General features: G+C 30.7%; 1 protein-coding gene across 1 annotated transcript; it reads right to left on the bottom strand.

Annotated features, from left to right (window-relative positions):
- Positions 1–12589: 12589 nt before the first annotated feature.
- Positions 12590–13728, bottom strand: LOC125810396 (nudix hydrolase 1-like). Its single transcript, XM_049489895.1, has 2 exons — positions 13581–13728; positions 12590–12920 (listed from the first exon to the last, which is right to left on the bottom strand). The coding sequence occupies exons 1-2, from the start codon at positions 13709–13711 to the stop codon at positions 12605–12607; spliced, it is 447 nt and encodes a 148-aa protein (XP_049345852.1). The 5' UTR covers positions 13712–13728; the 3' UTR covers positions 12590–12604.
- Positions 13729–16447: the final 2719 nt, after the last annotated feature.

The raw sequence follows: 16447 nt of genomic DNA, 5'->3' as shown, positions 1-16447 counted from the left end.
GACTTCTGTGCTAGTTGGATATTTCTTTATATGAACTCTTGGGAGTAGCTGGTTCTTTTGTAGATCTGTTGACAGGGGCCTTGCCGGCCGAGGGCTTAGTTTTAAGCCGAGATATACTTGTTTGTTTTCTTAATTGCATGTGACTGCCATGCGCTAGTAGCAAATGGTTCAGTAGGGTCGGCTCGGGCCTGAGTTTTGGCTTTAGGAGTCAGTTGCGCCCCTTGAGTTTGGGGCGTGACAACGTTGTTCCTTAGCAAGCGAAGATCATGAAGAAGGAAAATATTATAAGATCTGAAACAAGGTTATCTAAGTCTTTTCACAATTCTAACCAAATTCTGGCCATTTAGCATTATTTTATTTTTATACCCAAACAACAACTGTCTTTATTTAATATGGTGGATAATAATATAACTAGATGTATGTTGCCCATGCGTGCACGGGCGGGTCCAACATATACCTGCGTTTGAAAACATTATGTTATAATGCAAATTTAGAAGTTATATAGGATATATTCACAGAGTGTTAACATTCATCACATTACTATTTATCCACATATATCCATGATATTTACCAATAACATATTTACACAATACAACTATATAAGCAGGTATTGGCAAAGCGCAGAATAGGAACATTGTAGTCATCTAGTTTTGTGCAGCTACAATTGTAGTTGAGTGACGTTGCACGTGTTCGCATAATATCTATGGAGGATTTATTGAAAAAGAAGAATTATATTGTTTAAATAGTGAATGTAGAGAGTGTAGTAGTAATAGCTATGTCACTTACCTTTGTAAAGCATTGGTGTTGAAATGGAGGGTATGTGCTCCTAGTTTTCCGAACTTCACAGTTCTGCACCTCCCTCCCCCCTTGTTGTGCCAAGATGATTCTTTACAATCACATCTTTCTCCACGGTCATTTCACTTCAAAAAAATAACAAAAAAAGAGATGCACAAATCAAAAAGCCACATGACGATAATCAAGTGATCTTTAGAGCTACACTTACAAAGGTCGAGGAGACTAAACATATTCAAAAGTAATAATCAGAATCACACCGATCGAAACCTGAAAGAAAGCAATAAAAATCAACAAATTGGTTTAAACAATTACATAAAACTTTAACCAAAAGTTTAATCTAGGAACAACTAAAAGTAAATTTTGATTTTACAAATTGATCACTTCACTTTAGTACTTTAAGTTTGATTTATATGACATACTTTTCGATTGCAAATTTAGTTATTTCTGTTTGATTAATTAACTAAGGCAAAAGGTGAGATGATTTGGTTTTGTCTCAAGACTCGTCCAATGTCGTCGTAGCTAGTTAGAGAAGGTCAAGGTCTATTTTAATGGTTTCAATTCCTCAACACGCGAAGGGGAAAATGAATTTTAATAGGCAATTTATGTAACTAACACCTTGAAGAAACATGTCATTTATAAAGAGAAACAATAAACTTCGGATGGAACAAAAATGAAGAACTGATTATCTATTCTACATTCAAATCCTCATTTAGAATTCCTGTTGGAGTTATCCAAAACATAAAAAAAAAAGCACTTTAAGTTTATGAAGTATCTTCATTAGCTTTAAATTAAATACAACAGTTTACATATTAAGCAAAAAATAATAATTTACTGTGGGTACACATAATTTGTCAAAATAACTACCAATTTGCAATGAATGTCTGACAATTGTTACCAATGATGGTGGGAATGAAACTGCCTTCCAGTAACATGAATGATTAAACATGAAATTTATAGTTTAATTAAGTGATGAGTTATTAGTTAACACATATTTTTCTTTTATTGAAAGAGCTTTGGCATACATCAAACTTGAACCTTCCTGAACAGAGAGAACAAAAGGGAATGATAACATATTGATTCTTAACTACTTTCTTTGAGTAATCAATCATAATAAAAGATTACCAATACAGGGTCAAAAAAATATTAGTGAATACGATTGTTTGTTAGTTGAAGTAAAAGATGACACCTCATCCGACCTTTCCTCATAAAAAACAAATCACAAAATGTGATTAATATTTTTCATACTTCAACAATTCATTGTTCGCTCATGTTGTCGATTGGAAACAAATATTTGGTTAACTCAACATCGAGGTGTGTTTTAATACCAAAGGAATTCATAGTTGAGATATGAAACTCGCGAAACAAATGATAGTTTAGGTATAAATGTTACCGTTAACTCTCAAAGAAGAGAGTTACAGAGCAAACTGAAGAGTGGAACTTGATTGTAGAGCCTCAATTTGGACTTTTCAGGATAGCAACATGACCCAACCTCTAGTTAAAAGTTGGAAGGGACAAAGTGGTCCATTCAACCATTGGAAAACTTAGTTTATAAGTTTTAATTTGTTTCAGCTTTGCATTTTATTTATACTAATTATGTTTACCAATTTATTGTACTAATTATGTTGTCAGTAGCTAACTGTGTTTTTTCCTCCCTATAATGTAAAGTTCTAAATTGTGTTGGTAACCTTTTTTTTGGGTGTTAGTTCACTACATGAATTTGCCTAATTAATCACATTAGCAAGCGCTGAAGTCCTGTCAGGATGGAAATGACTAAGGCAGTGTTTATTTTCTCAACATACTTTCATTTTCATACTCACAAGCCCTTCGGCTTCACAAAATTTCAATGTAAAGTGCGTGTTGGCCCATTTATGTACCATAAAACTTGCCTTGCCAAGTGGACTTTAAGTCCCACTTGCAAAAAAGACTAAAGACCCTCTATCTTTGTACTATCCAAAAACCTTCTCTTTTTTTTAATTTATATTCCATTTTTATTATTTTCATCCTATTTTAATTGTCATGGTTTCTTTTTTTAGAATTAAATTATAAAAAAATTGACTAGTATTTTACCATGTAGTTTTTCATCATATTTATATACAAAAAATTATAATTTATAGTACTTTCTATATAGTTTTTAATATCTAAATTTTTTGTTTAAGATATCGAATTAATGTAATCTAATTTAACTTTGAAATTTAGTCAAATTAATTTGCGCAACATGACAAATAGAAGTGGACGGAGGGAGTATTTACTTGTCAAGTATTTTTGTAATTTGATTTTTCTTTTTACTTATCATTTTTGACAAATCAAGGAAGAACAAATTTTTTTTTACTATACCCTCAATTTATTAACATTCAATTAATGTATTTGAAAAATGTAGTGAGTAAATATGTTTAAGACTATTAATTAATAGGTGTAAATGTTAAACTCACTATACCAATTATTATTTTCTTAATAGGTGTGTCAAGTTAAAATCTGACAAAGTAAAATGGGACGGAACCACGGAGGGAGTATTTCTTATTTTTCTGTTCAGATATGCCTTTTAATTATTTTTGGAAAAAAACCGAAAAATTGGGGATACGAGAAGGGGAAGGGATTATATTACAATATGAAAAATCGAATCGAGAGTTCAAATAGTCAATCAATTACGTTAAATTTTACTATTTTCTTACTAAGCATTTTCATTCGTCAAAGCCTCAAATTTCATATTTTTATAGGTCTGATTTGATTTGTATCAAATTTTTATTAAAAGTTAAAATATAACTTTAAAAGTTAAGCAAAAAAATATATTGGATAATGGTATGAGAAAAAAGAAAAGGTAAAAGAAACGATAACAAATGAATGACAAAAAGTGAGAAAGTGAAATGGGTAAATTATGGAGCCACGTGGACAAATGTCAATTAAAGAACCCCTCACACAACTGACACTAGTTGTGCCTCTTACAGAATAAAAATTTTCGCACGGGAGATTAAAGCCACATATAATAATGTCGTGGCTTACCCTCAGTTGTTAAAATTTTTACGGTTAAGCACACATGTGGATACCTACCCTTCACTCACTCTTCTTAAATAGTAGAAAAGAAATTTGTATGAAAAATGAATTTTGTCTAAATATTAGGGAGTGTTGTGAAATATTAGCATTATAAAATAATATAAGACAATAAGTATATAAACAAGATATATGGGAGAGGATGTTTTCTTATTTCTTTCTTCTGTACTTTTCGATTGTATCTTTTATAAAATATTCAACGCCTATTTATAGTACAAAATGTCTCTTCAAAGTTAGATAAATTAAATAGTGTTCATTAATTCCGTACATGAACTTCAAAGAGAGTTACGATGACATCCACACTAATGCATTTATAACACTCCCCCTTGAATGTCCATAAATAATGCGCCTCGTTAAAACCTTACTAGGAAAAAACCAGTGGGAAAAATCCTAGTGAAGGAAAAAGAGTACACATATCTTGTAATACGCCTTGAGTGCTGCCTCATTAAAAACCTTACCAGGAAAACCCAATGGGACAAAACCTTGGTTAAGGGAAAAAGAGTACAACGCGTATTTTACTCTCCCGATGAAAACTTTATTTGATATCTTGGAGACGACGCATTTCAATCTTATATCTTAACTTCTGAAATGTTGATGTTGGCAATGCCTTAGTGAATAAATCTGCAAGATTATCACTCGAACGAATCTGTTGAACATTTATCTCACCATTTTGTTGAAGATCATGTGTGAAAAAGAACTTAGGTGAAATATGCTTTGTTCGGTCTCCTTTGATATATCCTCCCTTTAATTGAGCTATGCAAGCAGCATTATCTTCATACAATATTGTTGGAATCTTTGTTTGCACAGAAAAACCGCATAATTGCAAAATGTGTTGAGTCATTGATCTCAACCATACACACTCTCGACTGGCTTCATGAATGACTATTATCTCTGCATGATTTGAAGAAGTAGCAACTATTGTTTGCTTCATCGAACGTCATGTTATAGTTGTACCTCCATATGTGAATAAATAACATATCTGAGATCGGTATGTGCGTCAGATAAATAGCCAGCATCTGCATAACTGATCAATTCTGAATTGGATGCATTAGAATACAACAATCACATATCAATTGCTCCTTGAAGATATCTGAATATATGTTTAACACCTTTTCAATGTCTTCTTGTTGGACATGAGTTGAATCTCGCCAATAAACTTACTGCGAAGCAAATATCTAGTCGGGTATTGTTGGCAAGGTACATTAGTGTCCTAATGGCACTGAGATATGGCGTTTCATCACCAAGAACCTCTTCATCTTGTTTCTTGAGGTCGAAATGGATCTTTATTTATATCAAGAGATCTCACAACCATCAGGGTACTCAATGGGTGTGATTTATCCATGTAAAATCGCTTCAAAACATTTTCAGTATATGTTGATTGATGGATAAATATTCCACTTGTCAAATGTTCAATCTAAAGGCCAAGACAAAATTTTGTCTTACCAAGATCTTTCATTTCAAATTCTTTCTTCAAACACTCAACAACTTTTGAAAGCTCTTTAGGAGTTCCGATGATGTTCAAGTTATCAACATAAACAAATATTATTACAAATTTAGATTTTGACCTTCGTATAAAAATACAAGGACAAATAGGATCATTCTTATACCCTTCCTTTAGCAAGTATTCGCTAAGACGATTATACCACATTCACCCTGATTGTTTCAATTCATATAAGGATTTCTGAAGCTTTATTGAACAATTTTCCTTTGAATTTTTATATGCTTCAGGCACTTTGAGTGCTTCATGGATTTTCATAAAAATATTGTGGTCTAATGAGCCATATAAATAGGTTGTCTCCTCATAATCAATGTCAGGCCTTTGCAAAAATCCTTGTGCCACAAGTCGTGCTTTATATCTTACGACTTTACCATTTTCATTGTGTTTTCGCACAAAAACCCACTTGTACCCAACTGGTTTGACACCTTAAGGTGTTCGAACTATTGGTCCAAAAACTTCACGTTTTTCAAGTGAAGCCAACTCTGTTTGAATTGCTTCCTTCCATTTTGACCAATCATTTCTCTGTCTACATTTATTGACAGATCTTGGTTCTAAATCCTTATCTTGTTGCATTATTTCAACTGCAACATTATAGGTAAAAATATTATCTACCACAATATTATTTCGATTTCACTTTTTTCTCGTCGAGACACAATTTATAGAGATTTCCTCATTATTATTATTTCCAGGTACATAGACCTCATCTGTGGTGTCATCATCTATTATGTCTCGGAGCTCTTCATGAGCAATTGCCTTCATATCTTGATCATTTATTCCTTTCCTTTTTTGAGGATTTTTATCCTTGGAACCAATTGGTCTACCACGCTTTAAGCATGGTCCAGACTCATTTGCCTTAACATTTTGTCCTATCGAGACATCAACTCGAACTTGAGCATTAGCAGCTATGATATATGATTTAGTAACCCGTGAAAGGTTAGTAAATGTATCCGACAGTTGATTTGCAATATTCTGTAAACAAATTATCTTTTGAACTTTTTGCTCACATTGATTTGTTCGAGGGTCTAAATGAGACAGTGAAAGAGAATTCCAATCTATCTCATTTACCAACTGCTTTTGTTCTCCCCCAAATGTTGGGTATACTAATGCATCAAAATGACAATCAGCAAACCTTGCCGTAAATAAATCTCCAGTTCTAGGTTCCAAATATTTTATAATAGAACGAGATTCATACCCAACATATATCTCCAATCTTCTTTAGGGACCCATCTTTGTGCGTTCTGGTGGAGCAATTGGAACATATACCGCACAACCAAAGATTCTAAGATGGAAAATGTTTAGGTCCTGACCAAAAACCAATTGTAATGGGGAGATATCATGATAACTGGTTGGCCTTATGCGCACAAGTGCCGCTGCAAGCAAAATAGCATGCCCCCAAACTGAAACAGACAACTTTGTCCTCATCAACAATGGTCTAGCTATCAATTGAAGACGTTTAATCAATGACTCTGCTAAACCATTTTGAGTATGAATATGTGCAACAGGATGTTCAACTGTTATTCCAGTGGACAAATAACAATCATTAAATGCCTGAGTTGTAAACTCACCAGCATTATCAAGACGAATTGTTTTTATTGCATAATCTGGAAAATTGTGCTTTTGACCTTATTATTTAAGCCAACAACCTCGCAAAAGTCATATTGTGAGTTGATAATAAACACTCATGAGAGCATCTTGTAGATGCATTTATCAAGACCATATAATATTTAAATGGTCCACATGTAGGGTGAATAGGTCCACATATATCACTATGTATGCGTTCCAGAAATGTAGGGGATTCCACCCCAATCTTAGCCACTGATGGTTTGATAACCAACTTTCTTTGTGAACAAGCAGCACAAGAGAATTCCTTTGATTGAAGAACATTTTGGTTCTTCAAAGTATGCCCATGTGAATTCTCAATTATTCTGCGCATCATATTATAATCAAGATGGCCCAACCAGTCATGCTAAATAACAAAATCATTAGAATCAGTAAACTTTTTGTTTACTATGGCATGTGATTCAACCGTACCAATATTTGGATGGTACAGCCCAGAAGAAAGTGCAGGCAATTTTCAATGCACAATTTTTTTCTCCGCATTTATTGTAGTAATATAAAGGTACTCAACCTTTCATTCATTTGCAGTCTCAACATGATAGTCATTTTGGCGAATAACCTTAAAACTTAACAAGTTTCTTTGAGACTTACTACAATACAATGCATTATCAATTATTAATAATATTCCTCCAGGTAGTAATAAGGCCGATCTTCCAGAGCCCTCAATCAATTTTGTACTACCGGATATTGTATTAACATATGCCTTTTTCATAATCAAATGAGAGAAATATTTATTTTCTCTTAGTATTGTATGAGTTGTGGCACTATCCAGAAGACACATATCTCCATTATTTATCTTGGATCCAACTGAAGATTGGGAAATTTTATTTGTCTTCATAAAAATAAAAATACATAATAAGAAGTATGAAATTTAACAAAAGAAAATTTAAATACATGAAATTTAAGTATGATATTAAAGACACATAACAACATTATTCATTTCCCAGTTCAATTATCAATCTTCAATTGTGATCCCCAAAGAAGTCCTCAACTTCTAGATGAGTAATATCATCGAGCCCATCAAAAGCATCATCTTTCAATGCTAAATTCGCCTCAACATTCTCATCATATTTTTGAGAAGACCCTGCCTGAGCATCATCTTTGAGAGTCAAATGTGACTTCACTCGGGCATTAGAAGAGGAGGCACCGCCTTTCTTTCCTTTTCTTTTAAAGGAATTCTGATACAGCCTGACAAAATGTTCAGTTGTCCGACATCATTTTTCCAATGACCTTTAAGGCCACAACGATGACAGTGATCATCTTTTCCTTTAGAAGGATTATTTTGAGAACCCATATTGTCCTATCTTTTGTTATGACCACCATATTGACGATTATTATATCGTCTTTTGCCCTTGCCACGCCCATACACATTTTCATGGTTTTAATTATTTTGTCTTATTTCAGACTGGCCATGTGCTTTTACCCCGTGTGCCTCCGATAATGGAGCACTTACAACGGGACGGGCTTCATGATTTTTCATTCAAAAGGTCATTATGTTGCTCAGCCACCAAAAGGCATGAGATCAGTTCAGAGTATTTCTATAAACCTTTTTCACGATATTGTTGTTGTATTATCATATTAGAGGCATGAAAAGTAGTTAGTGTCTTTTCCAACATGTCCTCATCTTTTATAGTTTCCGCACATAATTTCAATTGGGAAGTTATTCTAAATACAACAGAGTTATACTCAATTACAGTTTTATAATCTTGAAATCGTAAGTGCATCCACTCATAACGAGCCCTTGACAATACAATTGACTTGAGGTGGTCATACCTCCCTTTCAAACCTATCCACAATTCAAGTGGATCTTTCACTGTTAAGTATTCAACCTTCAAGCTTTCCTCAAGACGATGACGAAGGAAAATCATAGCTTTCGCTTTATCATGACTTGATGCCTTATTTCCATCGATTATACAATCACCAAGACCCTTAGCGGTAAGGTGAATTTCGGCATCAAGTACCCATGACAAATAGTTCTTTCCAGAAATGTCAAGTGCCACAAATTCAAGCTTTGACAAATTCGACATGATGGAAACTATCATAAAATAATTGAGTTAATATTATGATGTTGGTTTCTTTATAATAAATGGTAAATTAATGTTCAAATGATAAAGTATAATATGATTATATAATTTATTATATGCTATATGCATGCACATTGAATGTCTCAAAAACATATAAACTAATGACGTATTGAAACAGTATATTTAATATGTAATTTTAATTGTTCTACAATATTTATTATTAGTTTCAATAGATATTAACGCCAAATTTTTTTAAGAGTTTCAAGTCATATTTAATATAATAATATTCTTCTTTATGACACATACCAATATACTTATCATAATGTATGAAAATACTTACGAGTTATTTTAACTAGCATGTTATCATATTACTTAGTAATTAATTTAGAGTTATAAGTTAGTAGCATATAAATAACATAACAATATAAACTTGAAACGTATTGATTATTATGCCTAATAAAGTATCATAATAATAGCTAAATCAAGTTATATATACAGTAATTAAATTATAGATAAAAAATTTATGCAAGTCCTATTAAAGGTGTTATAAACATATAAATGTATACCTGACTTTAAATGAAAATTGATTAACTTTTAAGAAAAAAAGATAATCCCAAATTAAGTAGGTCTCAATTGGTTAGAGACTCGTGCTGATAACGTGTTGTGAAATATTAGCAATATAAAATAATGTAAGACAATAAATATATAGACAAGATATATGGGAGAGAATGCTTTCTTATATCTTTCTTCTATACTTTTCTATTGTATCTTTTATAAAATATTCAACGCCTATTTATAATACAAAATACCTCTTCAAAGTTAGATGAATTAAATAGTGTTCATTAATTTCGTACATGAACTTCAAAGAGAGTTACAATGACATCCACATTAATACATTTATAATTATAACATGGAGCATAATAAATTTTGGTCTCTCATTAGTTGTCAAGGTTTACCGATAGAATTGATATATCAATAAATATTTTATATGTCATTATTAATGTATAATTAATGCTGCCATGTATATATAAATTTTTTTATAGAATTTTCTATTTATGTTTTTTCTCTAAAAAGATCAGTAAACTAAAAATAATTTCTAATAAGGGACCTCCATTGTTTTTTATCCGTGAGATATAATGTACTTAAGTTTACAACAAAAATCTGATAATAATTAATGTTATTATGATTTTTTTTTTCAAGTTAATTAGTTACCCATGTATATATAATACACTACGTTAGATCTTATTGCAACAAATTTTATTTAATAATATGAAGATTTGGATAGTTTACTTTAACGTTTAAAATATTTTTACTATTGAACAAAGAGAAAATACATCATTACTCTCTTCAACTAAAAGAATTTTTTTAAAAGACACTGAAACTTTGCAAAGGTCTTAGTACCCCTTAAACAATTTAAAAGTGGTTAAAGTATCCCATATTTTGATCAACCCAAATACATAAAAAAAAAAAAAAGTGTATGCACGCATCAATTATTATTGACCATGTGTCAATTAAATTTATTTTCATGTATATTATTTCTTATTCATATTTTAAAAAATAAATAAATTATTTATTATTCTTGTAGCCCTTCTCTTCGCCGTCGGCGGTATTTCTCTCACATAGCCGCACACAACAATGGCTAAGTAAATTGTAGGAGCAAAAAAATAAATTCTCCGATGGTTAATTTTTTTTGTGTGTGTACTTTGCCTTTGATTTTTAATCAAAATCAAGATGTGTTGTATCTACAAAGATGGCAAGTCTCTATCTAATTTAGATGGGGTATTTTTTATTTGGTTTGAACATGGCCCCTGATGCCCTGCGTCATTCGCCGTTGCCGTCAATCTCTCTGGCGCTTCTCTCACCGATCATTTCTGATCTTCCTCCACCACTTCACTCTACTTTCATCTCTTTATGTTTTCAATAATCTTATCAATTTTCTCCGAAGCTTTGGAGTTGGAAATTTTCTATGGCAGCCAATTTATTTTCAAGTGAAACCATTGCAGCTTCGTTGATCGGCGTACTGGTAGGTCCCAATGGTAAAAATACAATAAAACAAGTAAAAAGAAAATTATATTTTTAATTAAATAAATGCTAAAATGAATAAAACAATAACCTTTTGTTTATCTCACTCGCTAGGGGTGAGTGAAATACACCTTATGTACCATATAGGATCATAAAGGAAAGAATAAAGGGAGGGGGGGGGGGGGGGAGGAGATATTAGGACCCTTTCAAAGTTTAGTTGTCTTTTTAAAATAGGATAATGATGAATTTTTTCTTGAAAAAAAGTAATCTTTCTTTCCCTATATTTTTAATAAAGACTTTGCACCCTTTTTTTCTCATGCAAATTTCAATATTGTTTTAAGTAAAAATAAATAGATAAATCAACATTAATAAGTATTTACATCACATAATTTAATATGATATACGTTTCATGATTATTGAATTCTTTAAATATAACAATTTTTATTACATTTCTTCCATATCTAGGAATATTTTTTTACCGTTTATACAAATATATATTTTAGAAGATTATTTTTTTCCTTCTTCCTTATCACTTTCTCTAGTCCACAATAATTGAATTTTTGAATTTTTCTAATGTTCAAAATAACTTATTTATTCAATTTTTTTGAGAGTTGTTAGAAATTTCTTCAATTTTTGCCTTCCATTTACATTCTAATTATGTGATAAGTATTGCTAATATTTATAACTTTTTCAAAAGAGTAATTGCTCATATTTATAACTTTACTAAATTATTTCTATAATTTCAAGAATAATTAGAGAATAACGAAAAAAACAAAAGTGAAAAGTGGTGTTCAGTTTATGTCTTAATTTTTTAAAAATTGATATACATTACCTCACAAATTTAGTTAATATAAACTAGAGAGAGAGTAATGTTTAACGTATCACAAATAATTAGACAATTATACCGTACTTCCCCGGCTTCAATGTCACTTTCCATGTTTAAGTAACTCTTTAAATTCAATATTCCACATCAATTCAAACTACATTGCATAAATTGAAATATATATGCAACGCATTGAGTTGAGATATAGTTCGCACAAGTCATTAGACGTATTTAATTATCATGGGTCTGTTCAAAATCAAACCAAAATCAATAATTCAAACCAAAAAGAGTAATTGATCTATTAGTAATAAGTTATTGATTTAGTGATTTCAATAATGATTTTGGTTTTTTTATATCGGGTTATCGATTCTTAATGGTTTGAGATTTATTCTTTATGGGTTAACCGATAATCCATAACAAATTAGTAAATTACATTTATATCATCCGTATATAAAGTTCTTGACTTATATTTTTATTTCTCAATGTCTCAAACTCTCAGTTATTCTACAAGGTGCCAGTGTTTTCTAATTTTGAGCAAGATTCAGTCTGTCAATTCATATATGTGCATGATTCATTTGGTTTTTCACTTTGTTTCTAAATAATTCAACGATCTTTTTGGTGTGAAATCTTAACTTTTAAATCGATAATGATCAATAAGCAATACATCGATAAATGCATATATAATATTAATAGTCCTATAACAGTTAACATGTATGCAAACTGATAATCAATAAGGTGAATCAATAAACTTCAAAGACCGAATAGAATCGACCGATATGATCAATATTCTTTAAAATTGTCTTGGAAAGGGTTGAAACCTTCTTTAATGGCACTTCTAAGTTGTGGGACAAGAGGGTCTGGTAGATTTTCCCAATCATACCATTCCCATCCATCACATTTTTGTGGTTCAAGATTTTGAGGAATCTGATTTGGATCAACCAATACAGCACGTACTAGGATGACTACATAGTGTTCTGCAAGATTTGCCTCATTGTCTAGGAAGAGGTTGTTTGTCACTTTTAATATTTCTATCTTCATGATGTCCAAACCTGTTTCCTCCTTCACTTCTCTTGTTGCACATTCCTCAAAGCTCTCCCTTCAAAAGAAACAAAAAAGACATGTAGATATATCAGATCTCTTTAGAAAGTCATTCTATGTAATAATATTTTACATATTATATATGTCCAGTAGTGGATCTAGGATCGTCAATAAGTGGTGTCGATGATTGTAGTAAAAATATAATTATGAGGTGTCGATGATTGTAGATGTGGCTACTAGGACTAGAACATACGATCTCAAGGAGGTTTCACAACACCTTAACTAGACTAAGCCTTCAACTTCTGTCAAGAGATATCAATATTTGTATAAATATTCATTGAACTAAAATTTGACCTTTATATATAGTGTATTTTCTGATGAAGGGGTGTCGCTTGACACCCCTTCGGTATGGGTGGGTCCGCCCCTGTATATGTCGGTCAAGTTTTCTGTGAAATCAATCTTTCGTGTTATATGTTTTATAACAACATATTCAGTAAAATCTCATAAGTAGGATATGGAAAAGATAAAATGTACATAGATCTTATCACTACCTTATAGAGATAGAAATACTATTTTCAGAAAAACTTTGATGGCAAAGGGAAGAAATTTTCAACATGTGGTATCAAATCATTCATAATTAAAGAATAAGTATGTGTAAGTAAGACTTAAACACGTGATATATATTCAGTAATTTGATATAAACATCGAATGCGGTTACCCAAACTCAAGATGACCACTAGGAACTGAAAAATAAGAATGAGCAACACAAGCTTGACGTTTGCCAATCAACAATTTGTTTTCCTTCACTATGAACACTGCCACAGCTACTTTTGGACTTCCCACAGCCATCACCTCTTTTTTTCTTTTCTTTTCTTTTTCTTGTACTCAATTAATTGATTAACAACTTCATGTTATCTTGCTCTATATATAAGCACAAATTAATAAAATATTTATGTAGGTAAACTTATCCTCTCTTTTTTTTTCTGGGGGTTATGACATGTTTTTTTTTATGTGCCAAAAAGAAATGATAAGGTCAAAGAAATAGTGGCAAAGCTTATTCACTAAAAAGTCATTATTTTTAAAAAAAGTTTTATTAAAAAATATTAAGTCAATTTTTTTATAGATATTTTGATGGAATTGATGATAAAAGAAAAGAGCAAAGTTGTTTATTTAATTTTATATAAGTTTAGTGTCTACTTGTGTACGCTCAAAGTTGGAGGACATAGATGACAGTTGAAGCTAAATTAAAGAGCATATATATGTATTATGTCATTTTTAAAATTTATTTAGTGAAAATTTATTTTCTATCATATATTTTCCTAGTGATCCTTTGGTGGAAATTATTTTGTTTCTAGTAGTGGTGGATCCTTCTTCGTTGAAAATTCTGTTGTATAATCATACATTAGAAGATAGTTATAATAATTTATAGTGAGAGGTCATTTTACGAGTGTGTTGATATAGAAATAAATAATTACTAATCGTTATTGTTATAGAAAAATAAACATAACATAAACTATGTTTCGAGAAAAACTTGATTGTTATAGTGAGTTATTGTTATATAAACATGTTGTTATTAAGAAGTTTGACGGTATAGATTAAAATTATTTCTTATATACCTTATAAGCTACTACAGTAAAACGTCACTAAATTAATATTCGGATAATTAATAATCTCTCTAAGGTAATAATTTTCTCCGATTCCGACTTAGGCCAATGAAAAAATTCACTCATTTCGATAAGATAATAAGATAATATATTTTTAGAAGACCCCTATATAAATATATGGTCTCATTAATATTATAAATTAATAATTCTTTAAAGTACAAATATATTTAAGACAATTTAGTGAAATATGATTATGATTATGTTATGTGCTTTTTTTGTTAAATCTAGTTGAAGCTCATCTCTAACTTTTCTTATTGCATCCAAACATTTCGGTGTTGTCTTTGCGAACTATACTATAAAATTGTGAAAAGTTCTAGACACGATAAATACTTCCTTACGCGTAACTGGTTTCAAAGGTATTGTATCATCTTCAACTTTATCATCAACATTGTTTTTTCTAGTGATTGTTCTAAGTCTGGACCTCTGAACATGTATCATTTTCACTCATCCAATAGGTTATTATCCATTTTATTACCGTAACTGAGATCACTCATCATGACCTCAAGTTCATAAATGACATTTTCACAAGTGGATTCATTCAAATTCTTTGTGATTTCATTTTGCGGTGTCGAAACACTCTTTAAATTAATAAATATTAATTTGTCGATTAAATAATATCTTTATAAAATAATAATACTTTGTAGTCTCATCTATATTAATTTAGTGAGATTTTACGGTACTAACCCATTACACTTTTTAATAGACGTTTGTGATTCCCATGGCTGGATCTATGAAACGATAAATTATCTCTTCACACCACTTTTATCACTTTAAAGTGACAAAGCAATGACTTTTAATATACAACAAAATATCTATGTCATATTAAAAACTTTAAAGTGTAGATAATCCAAATATATTGTCAAGTCTTTTTTTACAGCACAAGGTGCATGAACCAGTGATCACTACTTGCTGTTGTAGCAAGTCTCGATCTAAAGAAGGAAATTGGATAGGGTGGATCTAGAGGTTTAGTAATGAATTTACGTGAATTTAATAATTTATACATATAAATTAATTTATAAATATTTAACTATGAATTTAATTATTGATTATATTAAAAAGAGTTAAAGATAAATTAGTAAAGAGGAAAAATTGTTAAATTTAAAGAACGTGTGAAAAATAATATGTTAACAAATATAAAACGGAAGGAATAACATTTTTGATTGAAAAGAGATGATGAAAAGTAAAGAGGAACTTGTAAGCTTGCTTTCCCAAAAGTACTCCACTAAATATAGAACAATAATTGTTTTAAATTTTATAATTTTTCAATAAAAGATTTTTTAATTTTATATTTTAAAAAAATCAGGTTTGTATATGAGCAGATATGATGAAAATATAATTAATTAAATAAATAAAAATGTCCTCTCTTTAACCACTTAAATTTTCAAATAAAATGATCAAACATAACAATTTTTTTTAAAGCTATTTGGTGACAAATCATCATTTTCTAAATTTTAATGTTGATGTAATCCTAATCAACAACAATTGCAAATTCAATGATATGATCACACAATTAGCAATCCAATTACATAGGGATGCTGGTACGAGCAATATGTAAATCAAATATGCACTTGTAAGCGTGATCCTTCACTTTCTATTATCAGAGAATCAATCTCGTAGCCTAGCTACGTAGTAGGCTTAGAGCCTTTTTATGGAGGCTGACATTGTTAACCATTTTAATTCTCACTACAAGAAAACTGTGAATTATCTAGGGAATTTACTTGGGGATTTCGTCAGCAGATTTTTCTTGCGGATTTTTATGGGAAAATATGATATTCCTAAATTCTAATATATATTATCTCCAAAAACAAATTTCCCAAAAATATCCGCAGCTAAATTTTTACGCCGTTTTCCGCAAAAATATTACCTTGGGAATTATGTGGAAAATTTATCTGCAAATAATATTTTCATAAATAAATCCGCA

The sequence above is a fragment of the Solanum verrucosum genome, unplaced genomic scaffold, assembly GCF_900185275.1.
Source record: "Solanum verrucosum unplaced genomic scaffold, falcon-dt-bn FXZP01000038.1, whole genome shotgun sequence".
In the NCBI taxonomy this organism is placed as follows: domain Eukaryota; kingdom Viridiplantae; phylum Streptophyta; class Magnoliopsida; order Solanales; family Solanaceae; genus Solanum; species Solanum verrucosum.
The sequence above is the reverse complement of the archived record's forward strand: the minus strand, read 5'-3'. Positions and strand labels throughout refer to the sequence as shown.